This window comes from Haemaphysalis longicornis, unplaced genomic scaffold, assembly GCF_048455015.1.
Source record: "Haemaphysalis longicornis isolate Haplotype H1 unplaced genomic scaffold, Haemaphysalis longicornis Haplotype H1 scaffold_3, whole genome shotgun sequence".
Lineage (NCBI taxonomy): Eukaryota > Metazoa > Arthropoda > Arachnida > Ixodida > Ixodidae > Haemaphysalis > Haemaphysalis longicornis.
This window is the reverse complement of record NW_027526335.1, coordinates 5,188,566-5,215,741: the sequence shown is the minus strand read 5'-3', so window position 1 is coordinate 5,215,741 and position 27,176 is coordinate 5,188,566. Positions and strand designations below refer to the sequence as shown.

The following is a 27,176-nucleotide window of genomic DNA, read 5'->3' as shown; positions in this document are numbered from 1 at the left end:
TCGTAACTTTCATTGTTTACCCCAATATTCTTACTGCTGTAAAATGAACAGGCATTACATCTAAGAGCAAATAGCTCGTTCGGCAAGCTTATAAGCCCTGACTGATTTGCGTTTGCTTTTGCCGGCCTCAGCCAATAGCACAGCTGGGCATATGACATAATAGGTTCTGTTACGGGAAATGGGCAAGTGGGTCGCATGGCCATTCCCTTTTTTTCCTAGTTATATAGCTTATTTGAGCGAAGTGTGCGTTAGAAGTGGTGTCGTTATGCTTCTAGTGAGGCAATCTTTCGAATGAACCAAACGTGTTTTGTCTGCATGGCCCCTTTAAGGGATTGTGTTAAAGGCCTCTGTAAGACCCCACGTATTCATATAAATCGCTATGCACCGCATTCCTTTAAAATTGGCTCGACTAGTATATACAAATGCACTGCGGGACAGAAAGCGTTTAAATAGCAATACAAGGAGTGTGCTATCAAAGTATAAAGGCTTTATCAAATACTAAATGACACCCCATGTATCTCTATAAAAGGTTGCTCATCGAGCCTCTCTAAAGGTGGTTTTATTACTGTACACAAGTGCGTTGCTTGGAAGAAATCTTTACGGGGCATAAAGCTGATTTTATATGAAAATGTCACGGTCATAGGACCTTTTCTTTCTTTGCTGCGAAAGTGTGTGATTCAGATGGATTTCTTCATTGAGACTGCATTGAAATGCTTACACATTCAAATGTATCCATTTGTGGCAGTTCAAATAGAGTTTTAACGCATAGTGTTAAGGAACCGGGGTAGCAGAAAATCCGGCGGCGTCGGCAGATTTGACCGTGAGCGAAAAATCAACTTGAGCGAGAACTCGTAGGGCCACCTCGCGGCGCTGCCAACACCCCCGGGATTGTTAGACACTGCCCTTAGAGATGGCGTGCGCCCAGGAGCGGAAAGTTTTCACCGCTCGGAAAGCATTGAGACGATGCGAACGGGCCGGATAACGCCGTCGCGTTCCATGCTCAAAGTCGAAGCTTAAAGGGACCCCGGATGTCGGCGGCACGTAACGGAGGTTGTGCCCATTAGGGGCACTGGAGGCGTCATTCACTGTTAGGGGGGGAAATTTTGAAACGTGTTTTTCTTGGTTTCACGGCAACAGCAACCACAACAAAAAATATAACAAGGTGTGTAGTTTTATAAACAACAGTTTATTGAACACGGCGCCTCCACTGAAACAGACTAAATGAAACGCGGGTGAACGGGTCCTTGAGAGCTGCCCCGGACAGCTTGCGGAACAGGGTAATATCGAAGCATCACACAACAGCACGAGGAGATTGGTCCGCGGGCGTTACATGTATTTTTGTAATTGGTGCCGTACTGAACAACATCACTATGGGGATCAACAGTCAGCTTTAAAGGCGTCTCTAATGCGCACACAGGACAAATTTCGCATAGTCTTCAAACGAAAGTTTGGAAATATTTCTGGATCGAATGAAACTTCAGAGTATCTTACACCACACCCTTAGTCGATACATTTTGTACTTTCATTGCGCGTGGCGGGTGTTATTTGCGAACAGCTTGCTTTAGTGATACTTATTCAACGTTGAAAGAGTTGTGAAAATGATTTGTGGCTGTGAAACTTGGCTCAACGTTAAGGGAACATCGTCAGCAAATATTTATTTTTGGTTCTCAGCACAAAGACACACAACAGTGACGAGGCGGGAACGAGAACGAAAACAGAAGCACGCGTGGGCACGGAATAAGGAGAGCGCAGAAGCCTCATCCGCTAGCTTCGCGAAAAATGCAAGGTCTTGTTACAGCATAAATTAGTGGCGACACCGCGCGAATACGTTCCTTTAAGTCAGCAATAAATTGTCCGATGCCACCAGCAAATGAGGCGACTAGCAAATGACCTGATAAACAAAAAAACTTAGAAGCGAACAGCCGCAAAAAAAAAAAAAAAAAAAGAAAACAGAAAAATGCGCCCAGCAAGACATTTCGTTTGACTTTCCTGCTCGACGAGCGCTGATTCTCGTGTGCTTCTGGTTATATTTAACGCTATACGATATTAAATACGCAGTACCGCTCAGCAATTGCGGAAGTACAGCTGTGCTGCGCTCTTGTACCTGAATCGAAAACCGGCTGCAGTATTTTCAATACAACTCATTCGCCGTTGAAATTACTACTGATTTGTCATACACATACCTAGCAATTAAATGACGATTGGAGGTAAACTCAGCCCTAGGATGTGAATTACTGGCACCCAGCGTTTCATACCTACTGTGCTTATTAGTATTTTTTGCGTGAGTTGGAGTTATGTCGAGCGCCCACCCCGATCTTTAAGATATTGTGAACGGCGCAACAAAATTGTGGAATTCGCCAATGTTGCGAACGGCAAATATGCGTCCGTCTATTTTCTTTTTGTGTGCGCGCGATTGGGAACGCCGAAAGAAGATTGTCAGTCTGCACCCACCGCCAGTGGATGACTGAGACAGGTAATGCTAATGCAATCTTTCTGGCCTTATTTTTAGTTGTCATAAACTTGTTTAACCGTGCTTTATCCATCTGTCTCAACCTTACAAACTTTGCACCAGTTTTCCCCCAATAGTAAATGTACATAAATGTGAGTGATGTTGAAAAGCCATAGCTATACGCATGAATACAGATGCGAGAAGGTGCCCTATTGAAAGAGGGAATTGCGAGAGATGTATCTTGGATGCTCCAAAAGAGTCGGATGAACACCGATGCAAGCGAATTGCAGCTTTGCTCCGGAGAACCCAAGCCTGGCTGGGCGCCCACGTTTTAGCATGGCGTTATGGCTGCACTCTAGCGTCCCCCAGTCAGCCCATGCCTATTGTGTCATTCTTTATTCACTTCCTAGCGCCTCTTGGGAGTGTGAGTTGGAGTAAGGAAACGGGCATGGGGAGATGAATATGAGGTCAGGTCGGCACTTTGCAGGCCGTGAGAAGCGCAGTGAAGGACTTGAGCGCGTTAGTCGGGTTTGGAAATAGGAAGCCCGAAAAAAAAAAAATGTGGCAACCTCTGGTTTACAACTTTTTTTTTTCTCACAGCCAAATTTTCCTGCGCGTGAAGAGAGAAGGATAGACATAGCTGGTGGTGGAGACATGTCTTCATTAATACGTAACTTTTCTCATGCAGGGTTTTCCACGTAGCTTGAGCAAAGTCATGAATATGCAACACTTCATTCTTCCACGGGTAAGTAGAATTACTATCGTTAATAAGGGTTTAGATCGCCTCACGGCAGGAAAAAAATGTTTTGCATGACGGAATAATTAACCAAGGTCATTTAAATTAAGTTAACTGTAATTATTTTTAAAAATAACTGATAATGAATGACAAAACTGTAGGAGGAAAAAAAATCTCCGACCACATCAGTTAACGTGACAAGATCATTTTTTATGCATAGAATATTTTTATATACTAGGTACAGTCATGGACAATTCAAATACGAACCGCGGAGCGCATGGTCGAAGATACCGGTGCCGTCACCTGGCAGCGGCCGTGGAAAACGCACGGACATGCGCAGTTGAGATGTCGGGTGCGAGGCTGCGTGTCCCACTGCGATATGTCGCCCTCTCCTCGCTCGCATGCTTGCCTTGTCGCCATGCCGCAAGGGCGCTGCAAGCACTGAAAGTACCAGCGCTGCTGCAGCTGAAGGTGTTGGTCGCGTTGAGAGCAATGCGACGCGTATTCGCTTACAGCTGCGGCCAGTGCTTGCGTGGGAAACACCTGCACGCTCTCGTAAGGCATGCTGTTGAGCTCATCATGCTTTCTTGAAGAAAACAATCGCACATATATGGAGCCAAAGTAAATGCATGCCGCATGGCGCTGCATTGTTTTGCGTTCGTGGTCCAGTGGCTTCGGAATCCAACAATGAACTGGCCGCTAAGAATGCGCCTTTGTTTAACGGAGTCATGGCTGAGTCATTTCGGGGAGTTGGTGCTAGTAGCAAACAATAGATATACCACCAGAATTCATCTGCAATGATATAAATTAACTGCAAGTATTGTGTGGTCTGGGAAAATTACTGGCAGAATTCTAATATTAACAAAAATTAGGAAGATAGGCAGGTCCAACCATTCTATACGCCAGCTGCCCTTGCGCAACAATTTTGGCGGCCTGCTTTTCTCGTTCTTTTTTTTTTTTTTTGGAAGCCCCCTCACTGCTTGTATAAATCTGCGGAGCGGGCAGCACTGATCTTGGTTTGGGAGTGGCCCAGGTGTTCATCGTTACTTGCTCAAGTTACTGAACCCCGCATGCAAAGCTATGTCGGCAATGTGACGCCGGCACACACGGCGAGCAGGCGCTCATGTAAGCCGAGCACACAGTGACAGCACATACAATCTTGCGCCGCACCGCTAACAGTTCTTTCAGCGTTCTTGCAGCATGGCGAGAAGGCAAGGATGCGAGCGAGCAGAGGGCAACACATCGCAGTGAGACACGCAGCCTCGCTCCCGACATCTCAACTGCGCATGTCCGTGCGTTTTTCACGGCCGCTGCCAGGTGACGGCACCGGTATCTTCGGCCATGCGCTCCGCGGTTCATATTTGAATTGTCCATGACTGTACATGGGGATGCAGATACCCCGCTTTAGGACAACGTGCCAAAAAAAAAAAAAAAAAAGAAGAACCAGCCCGTGGAGTGTGACTTTGAAGCACTGCGTTCTTGACTATGTTTTCGCACCGTATACGTCACCTTATGACTTGGCGTGCACATAATCGCGCCCCTAGTAACCCGCCTTCACGACCGAAGTTTTGCGCCATTTCGGCGTTTCGGGCGCTTCCTTTCAGTCGTTCATATCCCTTTTGCAAACAATTCTCGCGGAAACTGCGGTTCCCAGCACATGTTCAGAGGCTATACAACATCAGAACTAAGAAATGTTTAATAGATTTCTTCGTTCAAGCGCTAATGATCTCATATTAGCTAATTAGTTGTTCGATCGCGGCGTTATGATCTCGAGTGAGCGGATTCGAGCCCTTATGTGTCATTGTCAATGACCATATTAGCGAAAAATTGTATTTTTCTAATTGGTATGCCTCCATCAGCAGTGCGACATCCTTTGCTTATTTTTAGCCGTAATAATAAAAATAACGCAGTTTGTTAAGCAAGCTATTTGTACTAAATATACCATGCAGTGATTCTACGCCAAGAAAAATGTCAACAGTTGGGCAGCCTCTCCGAGTATGATCAGCTTGGAATGTGTTTCAGCTCTTTCACAGCCGCCTATCAATTGCTTACGGTGGTAACTCACGAAACACGCTTATGCTCAATAGTCTAGGCCTCTCCACACGGCCTTAGCCGGAGGAGAGGGCTCTGTCGAGGTTATTTTTTCCCCACCCAACAAAAGTCCCTAGAGCGCGCCCTGGGAGGCGTACTCTCGTTAAGCGTCCTTCCTGCGGCTTTCCCCCTGGTCCTGACTAGTGTGAAGCTCGCCATAAAAACGTACACTCACTTAAGGACACTGAAAAACACCACGAGCTTTCCCCTTGTCTTAGTTTAACAAGGATACAGTTCGGGAACAACAACATCTAAGGGCAACAATCGGCAGGTAGTAACTGCCCTATGTACACGGTGGCCTTGTCTGCACTACATGCTTTGTCTGGAGGAAAAGGGGTCAGAGTTCACGGACTCACTGTACAGTCTTTTGTTCACTGTGCATTGGAGGATATGTTGGTGTCAACTTGAAGCACCGCGGCGTTTCAGCAAACGACTTGAAAAACTGGCATATGCAGCCTCGAACTCCTATAAGTAAGAACACGCACGCGCACACACAATCACGAACATCCAGCCATGGCGAAAAGCTCTGCGATACTTAACAGTCGAGGCTGGTTAGCAGCGAACGTATTTTTGCCTACTCTACGACTTCTACCGAGAATACTGGTGTACTGGCGATTGGCTACTGCATATTTTAAGCACGAGAACGGGTAACTCTCGACGGGACGCTCACGAAAAATTGTTTGTTCGGGTTGGCTCGCTGTATCTGAACGAAGTACGTGTATACGAAGGAAAGCGCTCTATGCACTCCTCTAAGCCTGAAAACGATTGCGAGTGGCTGTATAAAAACATGGGGTAAACTTTTCTGTTTTCAAAGCACCCGCACCACATATAGCGAGAAACGGACTTGGGGTTAGCGGTGTACTTCCACCGTTATCTGATCTAAGTGAGCAGTGAAAAAGAGTACATCACGTGTAATATATACATCGTTTCCTCAACATTAATCATTAACTGGAACACAGAAGTACAAAAAAAAAAGGCTCTTAACATAGTCCGGTCGCAGTTTAGGTGACGCAGAAAACGCGGTTCAATGACGGGGGGAAAATGGCGGCACTGTCCAGACATTCTAAAGTATGCTTTGAATGCGATAGCGTTTGCAGGCATCATATAATGTCCGTTTTTTTTTTTCAAACGCACCGAACAAAACGCACGCGTATGTGTGTGTGTGCGTGTGTGTATGTGTGTGTGTGTGTGTGCGTGTGTGTGTGCATGCGTGCGCGCTTGTGTATGCATATTCTTGTAACATTTTTAACATTTCCACTTTGTTTTAGTGGAAGTTGCAATCATCATCGATGTACATTTAGAACAAAATCGCTTTGTTTTAAATCTTGATTTGTTTGACGTGTTTTATGGTGTCTAGTGCAGTCATCCTCCGTGCTTTTAACAAAGTATCGCTTATAACGAAGCGAGTTTTCAGTCCAGAGGACTTCTTCATAAGAAAAGTTTACGGTATATTAATTCGTGTGAATACTTTGAAGTACACTATTTTTGCTCAATTTTTAGCTCCAGACTGAAGGCTTTATACTGAAGGCCTACTATTTTCGGCGTCTGTATATACGTTTCGGCGTGAATATATTTTCGGCGTGATGTATACTGTCGCACTTAGAAGTGAGCGGCAAGTAATAATCGCTCAAGGAAGCAGTGTTGCGTCCCGTAATTTTCGCAGCGCCTTTGTTTTTGTGATTTTTAGCCCTGTTACAATGTTCAGAAAAAGCATATTTGTATTCTGTTGCTTCACTTGTCGAAATATTCACGTCCACGTAGGACCGCGATCTGTCTGGTACTGTTTCGTGTAGCACCAGTACTATTTCCTTGGTTCAGTGGGAATCGGTTTCTGTTCACTTTTAGACATGAACGCTTTCAGGTGCACGGCCCTTCTTCATTAGACTGATGGATCCCTCGTTTTCCCGTGATAGCAATGTTTTAGCGTTCACTGCGCAACGTACAGCGTTCATGAATTAGGCTACTGAACGCGAGCATTACGTCAGCCCACAGAAGGTCATGTTTGGTTTGTCGCATTTTATAACAAGTTATGATTCACATGCAAGCCTGGTTTGACGCTGCGGATAAGTAATGAAGCAAATTTAGAGGCATAATAAATATACTAAAACCTCATTAAGCCCATCTTTATGTGGGAGATTGCGGATAAATGGAGAACATAGCAAAACGAAACTTGTTGAGCTGAACATAATTTGTGTTAAAAAGAGCGATTTTTACTTTCATAACTTTTTGTTAGTGAGTTGATGAGGCTACTTGTATGCCACGGCACGATGTACACACGGAATGAAAGCTTTTCTGAGAGTTCGTTTCTACGTCATGCTGTGTAATACAAGGTGCCCTTTATAGCTTTAACTTACTATCAGCTATGATTAACACAGTTAACTGTGTTTACACGGAATGCATTAAATCATAAAGTTAATAAAAATGAAGTATTTCATCAAATGTAACAAATTTCATTCTGTATTCTAACGCACAAGAACTGAATCCCAGGACGCGCAGCTATTTTTTTTTTTCGACCAATTATAATTTTCGCTTGTGCGTCACGAGGTGGCTTCTTTGCGGCCCATACCAAGGGACAGAGCACAAACGACAGCAGCAGCAAAAGATGCACAGCAATGCCTATTCAACAGCGCCAAATAAAAAAAAATGCACGATGGCTTGAGGTCGGCGGAAAAGTGTACGCACCGGTGCTAGCCAGCTCAACAGGCGAGCAAAAGCGAGAATACGGAGTCCTGACATTCGCTCCTGCAGGTTAAACTGACGATAAATAGGTACGGTAGGAGCAGGGTAACGAATGTAAACACTACGCGGTATAAACATGGTCCCAACGGTCACCGCACGAGCCATAAATGTTCACACATGCGCGAACAGCACCGAACAGGCCCGTAACCAACGAAGAGGCTCCCAGAAAAGACGGCAGCGCCTCCGATGGTGGTGCCCGTCGACTCCGATGCCGGAGAAACCGCTCGACGAATCGTCGTCTCCGTCGTTCCTCGTGCCAACACTGTCAGTCTGTACGCACGCACGTTTAGCTTTGCTGTGTGTCTCGAAGGCGCCGTGGCGGAAACCTTGTTAAACTTGAGTGTGCGTGTTAACGCCCGGGAACTCTCCGAAGCCATCGGCTTGACCTAAGTGAGGCGCCGGATTGTAGAGCTGTTGAAGGAAACGGGCGGGGAGGAAAGAGAGAAAGTCGCAGAAATGCTGTTAGAGGAGAGGTTCAAAATCAGGACGTCTCTGTTAGCGTGCAAAGAATGGGCGTATTATGCATGCACTTCAACAAAAATCGCCCCTCACACAAAAGGTGCAGTGAATGCCGGGGCCAAGAAAACTATGATTTGCAGCACAAAACGTTTTATTTAGACCCGCCGCGGTGGCTCAGTGGCTAAGGCGTTGCGCTGCTGAGCACGAGGTCGCTGGTTCGATACCCGGCTGCGGCGGCCGCTTTTCTGATGGAGGCGAAAAGCAAAAACGCCCGCGTGTACGAGATTTCGGCGCACGTTAAAGATCCCCTGGTGGTCAAAATTAATCCGGAGCCCTCCACTACGGTGCGCCTCATCGCCTGCGTTGCGTCGGCGCGTTAAACCCTACAATCAATCAAAACGTTTTATTTTATAAGGGAGTTAGGATTCCACGTCACTAAATGCGCTATAATGTAAAGTTAGTACAACCGCGTGATTTGTCCATTTCCCAGTAAGTCACCCAGTCCAGCACTATCTTGCTGTACACGATGTTAATTTCTTCACCTTGAAATGTTAGCAGTAAAGCTCTACCCGGCGCGGAGGCTCAGTGGCTAAGGCGTTGTGCTTCTGGGCACGAGGACTCCGGTTCGATTCCCGGCCGCAGTGACCGCTTTTCTGATGGAGGCGAAAAGCAAAAACGCCGGTGTGTTCGAGATTTCGGCGCACGTTAAAGTTCCCCAGGTGGTCAGAATAAATCCGGAGACCTCCACTACGGCACGCCTCATCGCCTGAGTAGCGTCGGTGCGTTAAACCCCACAATCAATGCTTCAATACCAGTAACGCTCTCTTTACAAACATGCGTGAACGCGCACGCGCACACACGCGCACTGCACGTACACACGTACGCACACACACGCGCGCGCGCATACACGTAATGTATCATGTGATAACAAACACGTAATGTATCAAGTAATAAAAAAACAAATTTTTAGCTAAACCCCGTTCTTTGTTTACGTTGCTATTGCAGACCAGACCCGACCCTGTTGCCGAGCATGATGTATTTTTCTTCATCCTGGATAGGGGTTTTTGTTGCTAGTAGAATCTTAATGCAGAAAAGCACGCTTTACAAGCAAGGTGGGAAATGCGTGCCAGCCGTACTTTTAACTTTTATGGAGAGCATAGAGGAAGAGACAAAAAATACGCTATGTATATTGCAAAGTATTTTAGAACTTGTGATTTGAAACAGACCACACCCAGATAAATATTTTATAAGGCTGCTTTAAAAGATTTCAAAAAGTAATTATAACCGGGTTGAAAACGATATTTCGGAGTCAAATTTGTTGAGGCTAGAAGGCTCTTTTTCTCCGCACGGCGTCTGACACAGCTAACATAAAAATTTTCAGAGGGCATTCGTAAAAAATAGAAAGGGCGTCGGAAAGCGAATGGTCGTTGCCAACGGGAATAGTAATACGAGCGTTTGCTCGTGCACGTTTTACTTTCGTCTGGCATTAAGTTCGACGTGTCTTATTAATTTTTGCCCTTTCGTTGCCAGCGAGCAATCCAGGGTTGGGTGAGGTGAGGGGGGTGCAGTCGACGGACCGGTGCTGTGCTTGTGTGCGACGCTAAGCGCTAAGAGAGTAAAGAGAGGGGGCGTCATAATTACAGAGCATCCTGTCGTACCCTTCCTCGCTCTCCGCGATCCATGCCTCGGTCGCCGTTCTGCGTGCCCGTGATGGACATGCGCACTTTGGCCTTCATGGCGTCGTACATGCTCATCTGGGAGAGAAGAAAGGAAAACAGCAAGGGCGGTTGGCAACGTCTGCACTTGTTTTTTGCACGACTACACTTTATGATGGCGTGATACTCCTGTCACCGACGAACGCACTTTTGCACTCCGAACATCATCACACTGAAGTCGAAAGTTCGACGAGTGTGCACCCCACTCTCATTACTGTCAACGCAGAAGCAACCATACAAAAATGGCGCAGCTTGCACTTGAGCTGCAAGGATGCATGGGAAACAGCAGAGCTGGCGGGGGCCCCTCTCCCTTCGTGGGAGACCCGGTTGTTGCACCTCTTAGGGATTTCCGAACTTGCCGCTGAAAGTTCTCCCTGACTGACGGGCCGGACCGTTTTGTGCGCAGCCAAAACATCTCTCCCAAAGTGGACCGCATTAGCACGCGCTACAACCTGCGGCAACCGGCTTCGCGGACTCCGCGCCTGTAGCGCTAACTCGACGTCTGTGCTTCTCACTTGAGGCGCGAACGCACCCCAACGAGCGAGAAGAACAGCACGCGAGAGATCACACCACGAACGCTGGGCAGAGCGTTCTCGAACGTCGAGCTGGGCGACGCTGGGCGCTCCTCACGAGGCGCACGCTCACGTGCACGCGGTATTTTTTTTTAGTATTTTTTTGCGAGCCCCTCACTTGGTGCAAGCCCACGCGCAAGCCTGGACGACGCCGGGCCGGTAACGCTCGACGGTGGAAATAAAAGCTTAAACAGCTGCGCTGTTAAAACTAAAACTCTTGCCCTGTCCGTTGTAATTCTTGTGGCCCACGGCAGGGATCTATACACCCCCCCACAGAAGGACTTCGACACGCCCCCCAAAAGATTCCACAACCACAAGCACCCTGCCCCTAGGAATTTATACACCCCCCCCCCCCCCGAAACATCCCACCGACACCCCCCCAAAATCGAAATTCTGCATAAGCCCCTGGCCCACGGTAGTTGTGTTGGTAACAATGGAGTCTGCAAAGTTCAACAAGTACTCAAAACAAAATCGGCTGCATGATTGTGAATAGACACTCGCTGTACACTGCCATCTCTCCAATAAGGTAGTCATAACGGATGGTAATAGCATACGGGCAGTTGTTATCTGTCGCTTAACAAAGATTGCGCAGCCCTAAACGGCTGCATTTTTTTTTCTGGCTCTGTGTCATGTATTAAGGTTAGAGAGAAGATTGCACTCATAGAAACTTCTGCTTAGGTTTTGTTGGTGGATGTGATGCCAATCGGGCTCTGTTGCGCGCACTTTATTTCATCGATGTCCTTTTAACGCTCAGCGGTAAAGCAGGTAATCGCTTAAAGGAAGAGGCCGTTCGCATAGTTCTGGCTTCTGCGGACCGGATGGGAAGTGACATTTTGCTGATATTTTGATTTTTTAAACCCGTGGAAACAAGCCAGTGCAAATAAAAGTAGGTCACAATGTCTAAGATGTCAGTCGATGTGCCATACTAGACAAACACCCTCCTCGTTCCCAAGGAACTAAGAAAGGACAGACGCACTCGAGCCCGGGAATTTTGCCCAATGACAGGCCCTTGTCATCTACAGAGTGGTCTTAACCTTCTCATCCAAGTCACAGCTCTGTTCTTAATCCCCTCTCTCCACTCCCGACCCGACGACGAAGAATCGTACCGGGGACAAACTGCGACGACGTTTTCCCAGCGGGCAAGAGCTAACGGAGCATTCTGCCGAGACCGAGCCATGCGGATGCGACTTCACTTTTCATCTCTCGACATCCGCTGTTTCGGCAAAATGCCAAAGCGCGTTGGCGCATGCACGCGTCACACGTTTCTTATCTGACGCCCCGAGGAGGATATACAAAGTTACCAAAACGCGGCGAGAAAGTAGCGGCATAGCTCGACGATTTCATACATCGCCCATGCGTCGCCTCGTTTCCACGAAACAGTCACGGCCCGCACAACAGTGCTCCAAAAAGGACGGTGATAAATGCGTTTTGGGCCCGGTTGTGCTGCGCGCCGAAGGAAGGAAAGCGGGCCTTCCACGGAGAAAAGGCTGTATGAATTATTCAGGTGAAAGTGTAGCATGATGTTCCCGCTTTTCGCATTATATCGCCCTTTCTTTCCATTCGTTGCCGCCAGGGGGCGAACCCTGCCGCCCCTCGCCGCCTCTCTCCTCAGGCGCCGCTTCTGCTGAGCTGGCCATTTCGAAAGCTGCGAACAAAGCACGCGGTGACAAAGGAAAGACGGCGTCGTGATGGACGCGGAAAAGAAGCGAAGAAGCCCCGGAGTAAACCCCCGGGGTTAGTAGCTACGCGGGAAACCAGAACAGCTTCTCGACCCGCCGTCTCCCTCCGCCTTCCCCCATCGCTTCCCGTAACCGTTCCCGAAGAGATTACGCAGCGGGATTCCGCAGCTCGCGCTTTTCTTCGACCGAGATGGGAAGCGATAGCAGCGGCTTTAATTTAACTCGACCGGCGGTTATGAGAAGTGGACGGTAAGGTGAACGTGAGAGAAAAAGAGAAGATCTTTCCGACGCCTTGAGGTTTCATTTTCAGGTGCTAAGATCGAAAGAAGGTGAGCGGGAACGAATGGTGTATAAGAAGAGCGAAGAGCGATATCAACGTTGGACGGCGCGATCTGCGTTTCAGGTATTTGGAGCAAGTATGCTTAGCGACGTACCCTTCCGGGATTTTTTGGCCAATTAGCGGAATAGTTACCTGCATAAGGCGCCCAGATGTAGAGGCTTTCCGGTATGAGTTCCAACAACCTAATAATTAATTGGTTCAGAAATCGACAAACTCAGCAGGCTCACGCGAAATGACGGCCCAATAATTGTGGTTCTAGCCCCCGCATCGCTGAAAAGGGATATTCCATCTAATTTGAGGTTGTGTAAATAAAAGTTGCAGGGAAATTGGGGCCTCACAGCCGAAGCTACGCATTGTCTATGAGACTCACTGAATTACCTTTTGCCGCATGGGTATAACTACTTGGGGGGAAATTTTACGTCTGTCGTAAATACACCTTCCCCGCCCCCCCCCCCCTCCCCCCCCTTCCCCGCTTCGGGACCGGACCCGTGACTTCGGGTGTAGAAACGCGGCGGTTAGGCCGCTACGCCAGAGCGACGAGTATGAAGAAACTCATTACTGAAGAACTGTACACAGGGATTTATATCCCCCCACCCCCGAAACACACCCCCAGCAGAATTTCGACACCCCCCCCCCCCCAAAAAAAAAAAAAAAAAAAAGATTCTACAACCACGAGCACCCCGCCCAGGGATTTATACCCCCTCCTTCCCTAATGAAGATTTCATAACCCCCCCCCCTCCCCCCCAAACACACACAAAAAAAATCGAAGTTCTGGATAAACCTTCGACATGTGACTAAAAGCGCAGAAGAGCGCACGTTGGCTAGCTGTTGTGGCACATGCCTGATTACTGATTACTTCACAATTATTGTTCTTTAAACACGTTCATTTTGTTTGCGTGTGTATGCATGATGCACTGGAAGGGTGCGCTGTGTCAAGATTTTCCGCTTTTGGTTTGATTAAAGCTCAGTTATTTGTAAGCGCTCGTCCTGTGTAGTTCCTGTCTTTGTCCTGCGTTTTTCTGCGCTTTTAGTCACTATGTCTCCAAACCAACTTGCCCACTTGTCAGTGCTCCTAATAAACCCTTGACCGTACAAACGTATGAAATGTATCATAAAGTGCCAAATAGACAGCGCAAACACGTTAGGATGACACGAATAACAAAACAATCAAGCTCTGAACAGCAAATTGATTTTTTAAAGGTAAGGTTGTATACTCCAAAGCCTTCGAGTTGGAGGAATTCATAAAGCCTGGAGAGCTTTATAGCAACACGAGAATATTGCTATCTAGAAAGGTTGCCAAATGCGTTAAGTCCTGGGGAATACTTGCAAGACGTAATGCTGTAAAAATACTGGAAAGCTTGTGAATATATAAGATCAGCCTTTGAAGAAAAAAAAAGCGCGTGTGCAGGTAAATATTCGCAGTACATTGTCTGTTTTCTTCCCGGTGAGTTCGCTGTGCTTTTGTGCACCGTGGGATTACGCAATACACAGGGAAGAACAACAGCGATTTTATTTAAAACTTCGATTTCTAGGCCTGCACGCTGAGAGGATATGAAAAATTCTGTAGCCCGAGGCATATCGGAATGATTTATAGTGGCGGAGTTGTTTTTTTCCAACGCGCAATAAGTTATCAGCGCGGGAACGCATTTGGCCATGTCATGCGCTGACATTCTATATCGGTCGTGCATATAATAAAAAAGAGTGCATGTAGTAAAATAAAAGACGAGTTTTCAGTCCGGCACTCAACGGTTAGAATTGAACCGTTAATGCATGTTCACAATATGGGTAAGGACAAAATATTTCGACAAGATTTACGCCGCAATCTGCTGCGGACTGGGTTTTTCCTGAATTGCGGCTTCAAAGGCTGGAAACGAACCACTTTGTTCGAAACATTTGTTACACTCGCTGAATCGAACTCTTGAGGCTCCCAACTTATAAAAAAAATCACATTTTGCTTCTAGGGTGCAGCGCTTACGAAAGAAAGCGAGAGAACGGCGTGATTTACGATAAGTCAAGGCTGGAAGGCGAACTACGACCGTTGGAACGAGATCCAACGAATAGTAATTGCAGGCCGCTGCAGAAAGGAATTTACTTTTTTACGGTGGGACTTGACACTGGTTAGAATTGATGGCACTTTAAGCGGCTTGGATCTTTCATGCGCGAGGGCTTCGTTAGCCCCGTGGAGGGTCTCGAACGAGCCTTTTGTGACTTCCTTCAGGTCGAACGCACGCCAGGGGGACGCGTCCTTTGTAATACAGCTGAAAAGACAAATTGCCATTGGTGCTCTGGAAATTGCTGACCGAAGTTGATTTTCTTTATCAGCATCCGAGTGGAAACAACAACAAAAAAAGAAACAAATGAGAAGTACGTAAAATGCTGCAGGCGAGTTGACTCGGTGGGAAAATGGGGATATATTAAGATAACCATATAAGCTAAAAATTACGCCCATCTTCCCGCGAGGGAACCCTGGTGTGATGCGACGCATCGGGGGGTTCAATTGGTGTTTCCGTTGGGTTGATTCTCTAATTTGGGTGAAACGTGTTGTGAACGCGTATGATGCATTTCCATCACATGCGAGTGTTCTCATACGCGGGAAGTTGGGCGAACCGCCGCAGCGCGATAACCGCTTTATATTCACAGCGCTTGAAGGAGAGGAGACAACGGAGGAGAGTCGCGCATGCGTGCACTTGCGCACACCGCGCGTCGCCGCGCGACAGGAGCGGAGCGAAGCGAGCGAAGCGCGCGCACGCAGCTGTTATTTATGACAATGAGACGGAGTGAGAGTGTTCCGTACAGCTGTTGCGCACAACTGTCGAAGAGAAGAACGGAGGAGGGATGCGGACCGACGGTGCGACAACAACGACGCAGGAGGAACATGCCTCAAAGTAAGAGATGCGTCGCATCTAAAAAGAACATTCATCCTTTTGTCATTCGTCATGATGTAAAGATATAGTTCAGCGAAAGGAATAGATAGGTACCTATTATCTGGCAGTTGGAAGTGGTAGGTTAGCTTAGGTAACATGAACCTGCATAAGAGAAAAAAACTTTAACGATAAATTGGTAGCTTCGAAGGGACTTCGTGATTTTACTGACGAAAAATACTTTCTCGCCGGCAATATTATTTTTATCGTACCTCTAAGGCCGGTAAGTATGAATAAAATGCCGGTATTAGGTACGTCAAAACTGCTGACAGCGTAGGCGCATGCACCATCGATCATGAATTTCCGGTTTTGGTAGCTGCACTTTGAAGCAGACGACCACAGAACCCAAGTTCTGAGAAGGCTGAAGACAATGCACCTCCCTTTCTTTCTCTCTCTGAAGAACCAGAGCAGGTTAACCTAACACTATTTTTACAATTCTTAGTGCCCCGATGTTGCTCTAGAACGCAGAACACAATGTTGGGGTATGACGATCAAGGTTGGTGGACACGTTAGCAAATATTTTTTTCGCAACCGTTACGTAAGTTCCTAATGTTCGCACTTGCCAAAATTTCATGCAATAAAAAAATATTGCTTTTTCGCAGACAAACACCTTGCGAAGTCCCGTTTCTCTCAATCGCTATTTCCTACATTTCTATTGGCAACCTCTGCACTATGTGCAAGAGCAAAGCAGACCTGTTTCACATGGTACGGCCTTGCCATGAGCTTCAAAAAGGTGCAACCACCAATGATCACAGCGAAGATATAAACACACCCAAAAGTACAATATCAAGAATATAGAAGATTAGGAGACTGTTGTGCGCAGCTATACTCCGGAGCTACAACTCATAGAAGTCCGGATTGCCGAAGTCAGTGCTAGGATCCAAGGAATCCTGGCTGATGGCGGAGGGAGGGACACCGTCCAAGTCGTCTACCTTTCAGAACCCGTTTCGGGCATCAAATAAAATAATCTTTCTCGCTCTCTCTGTCCGCCTTCACTAGCACGTAAAATGTTTTTGTTGGGGGTGGCGTATAGTGGAAGCTCCGGGTCAGTTCAGAGGGCCATGGAGTTCTTGCGAACAGCGGAAGTAGCTACAGAACTGGCAGCAAAGCGGCGTTCTTCTTCCCGAGGCAGGTTATGTTGCATGGGGTGATGCGGGGGCTTGCCTTCGATCTGGACGCTTCCAGTCTCGACTTGTAGCAGAACTCGAGCAGGGCCACCACCATGGCCAGTACGAGGCCTCCGATGAGAATGTAGAAGCAGCCGGCGACGTTGCTCAGCGTCAACTCGTTTTGCGTTGATTCCTGTTGAACGAATTCAAAGCGCCCGCGTTAGTACAAACACGAGCTTTCACCGCCCGCTTAACAGCTCTAGCAGCATAATAAGAAACTGCTGCTGTCATTCCGTTTATTTATTAGAATCAAGGCTGAAACCTGCCGCCCCAAGCAGGTTGACAGAACCCCCCCTCTTCCCCCTGTCACTTCCTGTCTGATGGCGAACAGGCCAGTTCTGACCTCAAATGGGTTTAGGCGGGAGACAAGAACGGATAATTGACCGCTTCCAGTTGACATTGCACCCCCATCTTCACACTTAGCCAGATTATTGTCAGTTATTGTCAAATATTATTGTCAGTCCGCTTTATTTTGTTTTTTGCCAGCACAAAAGAACAAAACCTATACTAGATATACCCGACCGGGAACTCAAGGTCAACAACCAGCCAGTTCCCAACGTGCCCTACTTCCGCATATTGGGACTAACCCTTCCGAAGAATGGCTCAGGTGCCCAAACGATCCTTCCCGTACAGCTTACCCTCGCACAACTCATGCGCCTCATACATCGCGTCTCCCATCGTCATTTTGGCCTGAAAGAAACCTACGCACTTCGCCTCGTACAAGCACTCTTTATCAGCCGCAAAGCGATCCGCCAAGCATACAAGACAGCCTTGGGCCTCCTCCCGAAGGCAACAACTACGAAACTCTTGCAGCTTGGGGTCCACAACACATGGGAAGAAATCGAAGATGCACGCCACACCTTTCAAATACAACGGCTTAAACTAACTAACGGCTTAAACTAAACGCTCCTGAAACTACAATGTTCTGTGCCACCTAAACATGACCAGAAAATTCACATCCTGCTGGCTATACGATAAAACATTTGCGTTGCTCTGATCCCACGGAATATGCTCCCCATCTACCCATCTAGAAAAAGGCACGCCCAGAAGCAATATCCCGCAACATTCATAAACAATTCCACTCCCTCCCATGCACCCGATATACGGACGCATCGCCATACCCCCCAAATTTTCTGCACAAGCCGCCAGCGTCGTCAATGCCAAAGGAACTGAGCTCACTGCAGCGACTGTTTTCACCAACTCCATTTTTTTTTTTTCGAAACCGCTGAAAAGGTTGTCATCGCTGTTGCCGCCCCAACGGGCGAATAATTTTTAACCATTAATACCGACTGCCAAGCCGCTTGCAGAAACTACATAAATGGACGCATATCGCAACCCGCTTAACAATTCCACAACAAGCTAAACCACTCCCAGAACTGCAAATAATTTGGTCTCCACGCCCCGAATCCTTCGAGGGTAACTAGGCGGCACACGCCGCTGCCCGCGCTCATTCACACCGGGCCGTTCCACCCGAAAGCCACGAGTCCTCACTTGAAGCAACTGTTAAGCCCACCCCACTACAAACATACGGAGTACTCGCCCACCATTGGGACGAGCGTCGCAAATACTCATTACTCCACCCACACCTGTCTCGTGACGAAGCTACCACCTCCCGGCGATGCAGACTAACTCCCACCCACATAGCAAGCATACCCTGTAACACATGGTATGGCAGTGCCAGCAATCCCGAACCCTCAACCGTAACCCCAACCCTTCCTATGAACAGTGGATGGAGCTGCTGACCAGCTCCGACCTCTCGAACCAGCGACGATTTGGGGTTTAACAGGATGGAAAGTTGGGCGAGTTGGTGTTGATTCATCGGGAAAACAGGCGCGAGAAAGACGTTGACCAAGAAACGAAGTACAGCGCATCGTCCTGTGTGTTTCGTTTCTTGGTCAACGTCTTTTTCCGCGCCTGTTTCCACGATGAGATTGTGGGAGAGGGCACGGATGGCCAGCCAGCATGGTCCAACGCACCCCGAACTAAAGAAGCCTCCCACCGGGAAGGTGCCCTAATATCAGCACCTCGGCTCAGACAATTAAAGTTTATTCATCATAATTTTCCTACAAAAACGTGTAAGCTTCATGCAACTCGGTCCTCCACCTCGAAAGGTTGCCGACTCCTGGATTAGACGATAAGAGGCGAGTTCGAGCTATGTCCAGGAAGCTAAGCAAGCATCCCGGATATAGTCTAGTAAGGAACGGTAGGCGAGACTGTGGAGAGTCCTTCGATAGTGTGCGTCTTGCCGGAAATGCGGGCCTGCGACAGGGCGGTGAAGAGCGTGATGGGTGGTAGCAGTGAGCGGACAACGGCGCCACCACCCCTTATGGCGAATCACTGCTCCGCACTTGCAGCTTTTACATTAAGTGGAACGGCTTTAATTTGTAATAAGCTTGACAAGCAAAAGCTTCCAAAATAAATGAAGCAAGTGGGTTGCAAAGTGCACGCCCAAGTTAGGCTGATGCAACCGGGACTGTGTAGTTTACGCAATCCATTCGGTTAGCCAGTTTGCCGGCGTAAGTGAGCGTGTGCGTGAGCGCGTGTGCTTGCGGCTCTTTCGGTACACTGCGCCCCCGCTACGTAAGCCCGCTATACCGAACAGTGGTGCTGCCTAGTTTTCAGTTCCAGAAGAGTTTACAAATCAGTGCGTGTCCTTAAAACTGTAGCGCTGACAAAATTCGCTTCACTTCTGCACGATCATATTGGACCCAACTGTCGGTCTGAGTTCTCCAGTCAGAGCGTTGGTTGGTGTTTATTAACAAATGAAGTATGGAGAAGAAGACGTCAATATGCCTGCATGTTCGGTGATAGTGGTTCAGCGCACTCAACCACGGAGCTCATGCGAAGAAATGAGCAGTCGGAAATCCGTATCAGTCACGCCGAAACTGGAACCGAAACCAATTTATCGGGAACTACTTCGGTGCAGTAACACGGAGCAGCTAGCTCCCCCTTTCCCCTCCGCCCATAGCTTTCTCCCCATTGCGACAGAACGTTTTCCCCGAGTATAATGATTTCGCAGAGCATTTGCACAGTTAGGGGCCTCTTCTATGGACGATTAGCATTACTATTTGCATCGCTACTAGGAATGTACATGGTTATTGCTGCATACTGGGAGCGCGTGTTCGAGTAGCGTATTAACTAGACAGCTCATGGTGCATTCGCTGGAAGCCTAGATACGAAATTGCGAAAATCGGCTGGTGCTTCCGGTATGTCCCTTCTGCTTAAACAATTTATTATTGTGCAAGGTTGGCGGGTAGCTGTCTTCATTTTAAACGTACTAGAACGCATTGTGGTCATGTAATCGTACGCGTTATTTCGATTTAAAGATCACAACAAGCTTTGCATGCACAAGTACGTAGTTTTTCTCGCGCCACTAGAAGGACGCCTTTTTCCCTCTCACCTTGCTGTCGCCGGTCTTGCATTCGCTCCTGTCGTACCACCATTTATTTTCGAGGCGCGCCAAATCCCCGTTCTCTTTGAACGTCAGAACGGCCAGGTTTAGTCGGTCTCTGTCAGGTGAGGGAAAACGATGGAAGTAAGGCGACCTTCGGCTGTCAGCGACGAAGAGAAATTTCTACATCTCAAAGCATCGCGGCAGACGCGTGTAAAAGGGCTGCATCCCCGCGGCTTCGAGGATCCACCCCAGGAAACAAACAAATGAGTTGTGCCGGAAGAAATCAAGCAGCGCACAGGAAAAAGAGCGCTTACTTCCACATGCAACATTTTGTAAGGGTAAAAGAAATGCAGATCTACTGGCCAACTTGCGCGGCTGGCAAAACCTGCTCCTCTTGGGGAGTACGCGATTAAAACACATCTAGTTAATGTTGCGCTTGATGTCAGTAACCGAACATTCTTCTGCGTTGACGTCGGCGTAACATTTAAAGTGCTCCAGGAGGAAACATGGAACACTTTGAACGTTAAAAAGGGGCACTTCAATGTTTTCTCGAGAACCCCCCTAAATTCATCAGCCGTCTTGGCACATTCCGATCCCTGATCGACAAGGGGATGCCGGCGTTCCTTTGACAGTGCTCCCCGCAGTGCAACAGGGATTGTCGCATTCAACAGTCGTGCCCCACCGCAAGCGTACCTGAGCGTAGATCCGAGCGGCGTGGCGACGCCGTATCCCTTGGCGTCCAGGTTGCCACCCACCTTCATGGTGTCGCAGGGCTGGCGCTCGTTGATGTAGTCGTTCTTGGTGGACTCCATGAGGAAGGCATACTTGCCCTTGGACTCGCGCACCCGCCGGATGCCTTCCTCGTACGAGGAGGTGAACACCTTGCTGTTGGAGTTCATGAACTCCCACATGCGTGCGTAGACGGCGATTTTGGACCGCTGCGGAGCCAGACAGAAGGAGAGGGACATACACGGTTGAGGGTGTGAACAGTTGCGCTGGGCCCAGTTGTGCTCAAAGCACACGTGAAAGTGCGCGCTCTGTTCGGTTGGCGCCTACAGTTGGCGCTTCTTCGGTGACCGTTTGCATTAAGTCCAAACAAATTCACTTTAGGTGTGGGAAGTGGCATGCGATTTTGCTGTATTCTGAGGCTTTTGGGCATGGTTCTGGTTGGCACATTTTCGTCCGTCATTATAAACAGCTGTTGTTTGCGGGTGCGCTTCGATACAGATGTGGAGAAAATATATGAAAAGATACCGATTTAAGCTGAGCTGATAAACCGGCTTCGGCTAGTACGTAAACTGAATGCGATCTTTCCATATCCAAAATTTACTGGCAAAAAGAAATTATCACGGAATTTTTCGTGCTTAGTTTTTCTGGTCTTACGTTGTATGTTTTCTTGATTTGGGTTACAGAAGAAAACACCAGGACATATTGCCGCAAAAAAGTGTAGAATGAAAAAAGGACACCCCCACAAGCTTATTTAAAATTGCATGACTCGGCTTAGACGCAACCACGCAGGCGTGTGAGAGGAAACGCGAAAACCCCCTCGGAACGAGCCTTGGAACGGCCGGCTTGTGGAGAAACGATGGGAAGGCCCCCTTGCTTGTTTGTCTTTACCTTAGGGACTCAGCGAGCTTCCGACCAACTGGGACACTCCAGGGGATTCAAGCTGAACCGTGAAGAACCGGATACGCCGGCATCTTCAATGCGGCAAGGCTGAACCAGGAAGTGCGTCTAGCTGGGCCCCTGACACAGATGCTTCTTTATCCCGTCTATCGGGACGCGCCAGTCTGCGGCCAAATATCCCGCAGTTTATCCACGACTAGGAAGGGGAAAAAATAGAAAGGAAACGGGGAAATACATCGCCAGTGCTTCCACGTCCACCGCTTTCTCTCCTTGTTATCGGGAAACAAGTATATACGGCTTACTTGGAATCGAGTGCAGCTCAAGGCGCAGAGGTAGCCTAAGCTTAGCAAGAGCGAGTGCCTTCTTTAGCCGGAGCAATTTTTCTCCTTATCAGGATCACTTTAAAGCTGAAGGGCCTTGGTATACTACACTTCCATTAGAAATGTTATCAAAGAGTCATGTAGGCACTTGATATATCCACCTCACTTACAACAGCCTCCGTTTTGGTGTATTTTATGTTTGCCAAATATTGTAACCTGCGATACGCTTAGCAAGATATCGTTTTAATATAGTTTTGTCTTGTTTCTTCTATTGCGTTGTAGCTGTTGCGTTGTAGCTCTTCTATTGCGTTGTAGCTAAACCCGGGGTCTTATTATGTGCGGTGTTTTTCAATACCTGAGTAAATATGCGACATGTCACATGCATGCACATTTTGTGGGCTGCTACCGGAAGAGGAATAACCTAAATTGCCATTTTTGTGGTCCGTAAACTCTTGCTCATGGCTGTACGTATTAAACTTCCTTGTTAGTGTTCACGCATGTCCGAGAGAAGGAGTGAAGGGAAAATATGTTTAGAACAGCAACAACGACAACAACCAGAGCCCAATGTACTTGCCCTGAAGAACTCCTGCGTGGAGGAGTACCAGAGCGTGCCGTATTCCACCTCGGTCTGCTTTGCGAGGTCGTCGGCCGAGTTGATGGGCGTGACCATCCTCTCGACGGTCAGGAAGGCAGCCAAGTTGGCGGTGTAGCTCGATATGATGATGAGCGTGAAGAACCACCACACGCTGCCCACCATGCGGCCGGACACAGACCTGCGACAGGGGCGTCACCGCGCGGGACAGAGGACGCGCTGAGGCGGCGATGGGCCTCACTGAGGAACTCGGTCTCGCAAAACTTACGACTCCCATTTGCTGCGCGTTATAGCTACTGTTGTTACATTTGAAACCCGGTCTAAGGAAACATCGCAGCAATAATAGCGCGCCTCACGAATGTCGACTCTCCAGCAACAACCTAACAGAGCTGCCTCCCCCCCCTCCCCCCCCCCCCTCCTGTCTTTTATCCCGACTTCGTCTCTAATTTAAGGATTTAGATTGCGGTTCCCTCCGAATGTCTTAGGGGGTTTCGACCGAATATCCTCTTCCCTCCTCTTATAATGTGTTTAAGGCTCACGCATCTGATGCCAATACATGCCAATACATCGCGGCGCGCGCCGGATCTGGTCATGTCTGTTTCGGTCTTGCGGACACGGACATATAGGTTGCACAGCCATTTGTCTCAGCAGAAATTGCTGGCATGGCTTTGAATTTCCTTGTCGCTATAATGTTGGCTTTGCCGCAGAGCTCATTTGCCCACGGAAACGGCCGTTGTGAGAAGAAGTAACCGACCGTTGTGTTACAAACTTCGTTAATGTTACGGGAAGACGAAGAAGATGGCAGCGGGACATCGCGTTGCAGTGGCTCCACCCTCTGACGGCGACGACGAAGCTGGGCGCGCGCGCAGCCTGAGAGGGCTCTGTAGTGGCCGCCATGAACATAATGGGAATACGTTGATCGCGTCTCTGTGCAAATAGGCCACTTCACTATCAACCATGATCATCTCTGATCTGCAACCACGTAACATTTCTGGCGCAGAGAAAAAAAAATTCTGCAGAAATTCAGAGAATTATCCACTAATGCGTAGCATTCTTATGCCGCTTGTCTTGAGCGTGGGTTTTTTCCAGACAAATTTTTGGTTTTGCTAAATGCTGTCCGACCAATTATCTCCATTTACACTATTGTAACGATTCGAAGTGGGACATTAGCGAAATCTGCATCATTGTGGAAATGCAGGGTGTTATACGGCTTGCCATTTTCCGTTATTTTTTAGTATTCTCCTTATTTTTTTAGTTTTTCAAAATGTCTTCTGACCAAGTAGCTCCACTTACGTTATTATAACGATTACATTTGGAACTTTTGCGAAATCTGCATCATTGTGGAAATGCAGGGTGTTATAAGGCTTGCCATTTTCCATTATTTTTTAGTATTTTTCTTATTTTTTTAGTTTTTCAAAATGTCGTCCGACCAATTAGCTCCACTTAAGTTATTATAGTGACTAAATTTGGAACTTTTGCGAAATCTGCATCATTGTGGAAATGCAGGGCGTGATACGGCTTGCCATTTTTCGTATTTTTTTAGTATTTCCCTTATTTTTTATTCTTTCAAAATTTCGTTCGACCAATTACCCCGCTGAAAATTCCGCGATGTCCGCATTTTTGTGGAAATGCAGGGCATTACACGGTCCTGCGGGGGGGGGGGGGGGGGGGGGGGGGGGTGTACGGGCAAAGCATGGTACGTATTAAAACCCGATATAGGTGGATGTACCGTTTCCTACCTTTGTGCTTGCAGGAGTGAATTACTCCGTGAATGTAAAGCACCGCGAATGCCGGGCGCGTTTAAATGCCTGCGCTATTACCCAACGCCAGATAGGATCTTGGTGTATACTAACCTTCGGGAGAGATAATTGACGGCGCTTTGTCCTGAATTCTTTCGGTTCAGCCGAAGCCGAAGTTCTGAAACTGCTTCGAAATACGCCTAGTCGCTGCGCTGTCCACGAAGCGAACGGTGTCCGGGCACCCGGCGCCAGTCTTGCCACATTTCCTGCCCGCTGAGCCGAAATTGAAACTGAAGGGGGAACCCACCCGGCTGCTGCAGGCGCGAACACGAGAAGAGTGCTTGCAATGGGCACTGATGCAAGCAGCTTGCGAAGTCCGCGCGGGCCTAGCAGCTCTCCCCGTGAATTCGGCTCAACTAGTCTGGGCAGGTCTTCCAGCGAGATCTAATTACGCTTGCTCGGCACCGTTCAGCTTAAGGTCCGGCTCAGCCCGGACTGGAATCAGGAATGAGAACCGTGTTCGGCTTGGCGCGCCGCTGAGTCCACGCTGCGTCCGCATACGCCTAACAAGTTGGCCCGGTACGTAGCTCCTCCATGTGCATTTTGTTCTAGTTTTCTAGAGCTCCGGGTCGTCCAATTGTTTAGACAGTCTTAGTGGAGTCTAAACCTGCACCCGCCGTTTTTATCCGTTTTCGCAATGTTCGCCTGACAGACTCGCTTGTCGGGCAAATGATCGCTGCTCCTTTTTTATTTGCTTTTTTTTTTGTTTAGCCAGACCCCGCCTGCACTTTCAGGCCGGTCCTCTCCCTGCTCCTGGATGGTGCACATTAAGCTCTCGAGCTCAATATTTTTAGGTTGTTTTGCCTCGCTATTACAAATTGTTTTTGAAAGGCGTATTTATTGGCTCTTTTTAAAAGCTCACGGTATTGTGGACAGACAAAGAACCCGCAATATACAGAGAAGGTACGAGAATAAACCTAAAAAAAGAAGAGACGAAACCCTAGTGCGTTAAAGCTGTCTATTCTTTTTTTCATTTCGGCTTCAGTTCAGCATTGCGAGGGAAAGTAAGAAGCTCCGAAATAAATCTGGGTGGGTAAAATACGCGCGTAGCGGCTGGCAGGCCAATTTAAAAGCGGCGCTATATATGAAAACGTGTTTTAGGACAAAGGTCGGTGATTATATCCTTTTCGCGACCCTTTGTCCGTACGTTTCGTGGTAATATTATACTGTTGCTAGACGACACCACATAAATGCAGTTTTAGGCAACTGAACAGTTTACATCTACCGAACATTAAACCAAACTAGACTGCCCAGGTAGGCTGCATAATGACTACCAGGATAGAATTTCAACTTCAGAAAGGGAATTAGGAGTTGCGTCTGCTACAAAAATGTCCCTTTCGCGTCCAGCTAATTTGTGCGGTATTGGCACTCGCGAGGCCTCTGAACAGTGGCTCGCAGAAGCCGACGCCCCGCCTCGCTTGTGCTGCGCCCCGCCCGGTCGTCTGCTTTCAGCCAATCAGGGCCCGCTCGAAATTCACACTTCGAAGCAGGCCCGAAATAAAGAAAACTGAAAATTTGATCCCTGATGGGAGACCTTCCATGATGCGTATCTTTTGTATTTCGCCTCAGCGTAGGTTTTCGCGGACGAATAATTTCACTGCAGTGGCATTCAACCTCGCCCCGTCGCAAGATTACTGCATTCAGCATTATGGATGGCAGGTAATTATCACCTTTAAAGGGACTATGAAGACACAATGAAAGTTTGGTTCTCTCGAAAGATTGCTTCGTTGGACTACAACTGACACTACTTTTAACGCTAACTTCACTGATATAAGCGGTATAATGAGAGAAATAGAGAATGGGCATGCGGCACCCTGCGTACTTTTCCGCACTCAACTCATGACGTATTATGGGCAACTGGTTGCGATTTGCTGAGGCCGGCAAAATTTAGCGCCAACTAAACAGGGATTATAAGCTTGCAGAACGAGCTATTCGCGCTTAAGCTTAAGGCTCGCCCTTTTTATAGCAGTAAGAGTGGTGGGGAAGCAATGGAAGTTACGAACGAAGACATAGACATCGACGCACTAGTGAATATACCGCGCGGTATGCCGGCCGAAGCTGTACAGCCGTCGGGCGCGTCGGGTCTGTCTGAAAGGACGATGGTCAACAGGGATACGCGACATCTCCAATTACGTGACCCTGTCTGTCGAGCATGCCCAATATTTCGCAAGTGATTGCTATCAACGGTAACAAAAGTAAGCCAGCTAAACTCAGGTCAAAAACAGAGAAAGTGCAGTCGGAGCGGTATTGTGGGGCCACCTGTGAAGGCGGACAGTTAAAGGGACGTTGAAGTCAAACTATAAGTTGCTCTAGATGGATAGATTAGATCAGCAAGAACACATATGCCGCTCTTACGCGTAGCTTTTTAAAAATAAGATCGGAAAAAGCAAACAGTCGCTATTTTATAGAAACACAAATTTAGATCAATTTTGTTCGTTCGTGGAGCAACTAGCGGGTCCTTTATAGTTATTTTGCTTGTAGCAAAAGCAGAGAAAGTACCTTGCAGTGTTGTATTGTACTGTTTTCATCTATACACCTCTTTGTGCACTGGTAGCTCGGTACACGTAGAAAAGAA

General features: G+C 47.9%; 1 protein-coding gene across 1 annotated transcript in view; it reads right to left on the bottom strand.

The window, feature by feature from the left end:
• Window positions 1-4,554: 4,554 nt before the first annotated feature.
• Window positions 4,555-27,176, bottom strand: part of LOC144173880 (glutamate receptor 1-like) — a 266,859-nt gene continuing 244,237 nt past the window's right edge. Inside the window, exons 12-17 of the mRNA XM_077702181.1 lie at window positions 22,785-22,983; window positions 20,958-21,202; window positions 20,271-20,379; window positions 16,866-17,003; window positions 10,133-10,228; window positions 4,555-8,426 (exon numbers count right to left, since the gene is read on the bottom strand). Coding sequence (XP_077558307.1) covers window positions 8,346-8,426; window positions 10,133-10,228; window positions 16,866-17,003; window positions 20,271-20,379; window positions 20,958-21,202; window positions 22,785-22,983 — 868 coding nt within the window. The 3' untranslated portion in view covers window positions 4,555-8,345. The remainder of the gene's footprint in view (window positions 8,427-10,132; window positions 10,229-16,865; window positions 17,004-20,270; window positions 20,380-20,957; window positions 21,203-22,784; window positions 22,984-27,176) is intronic.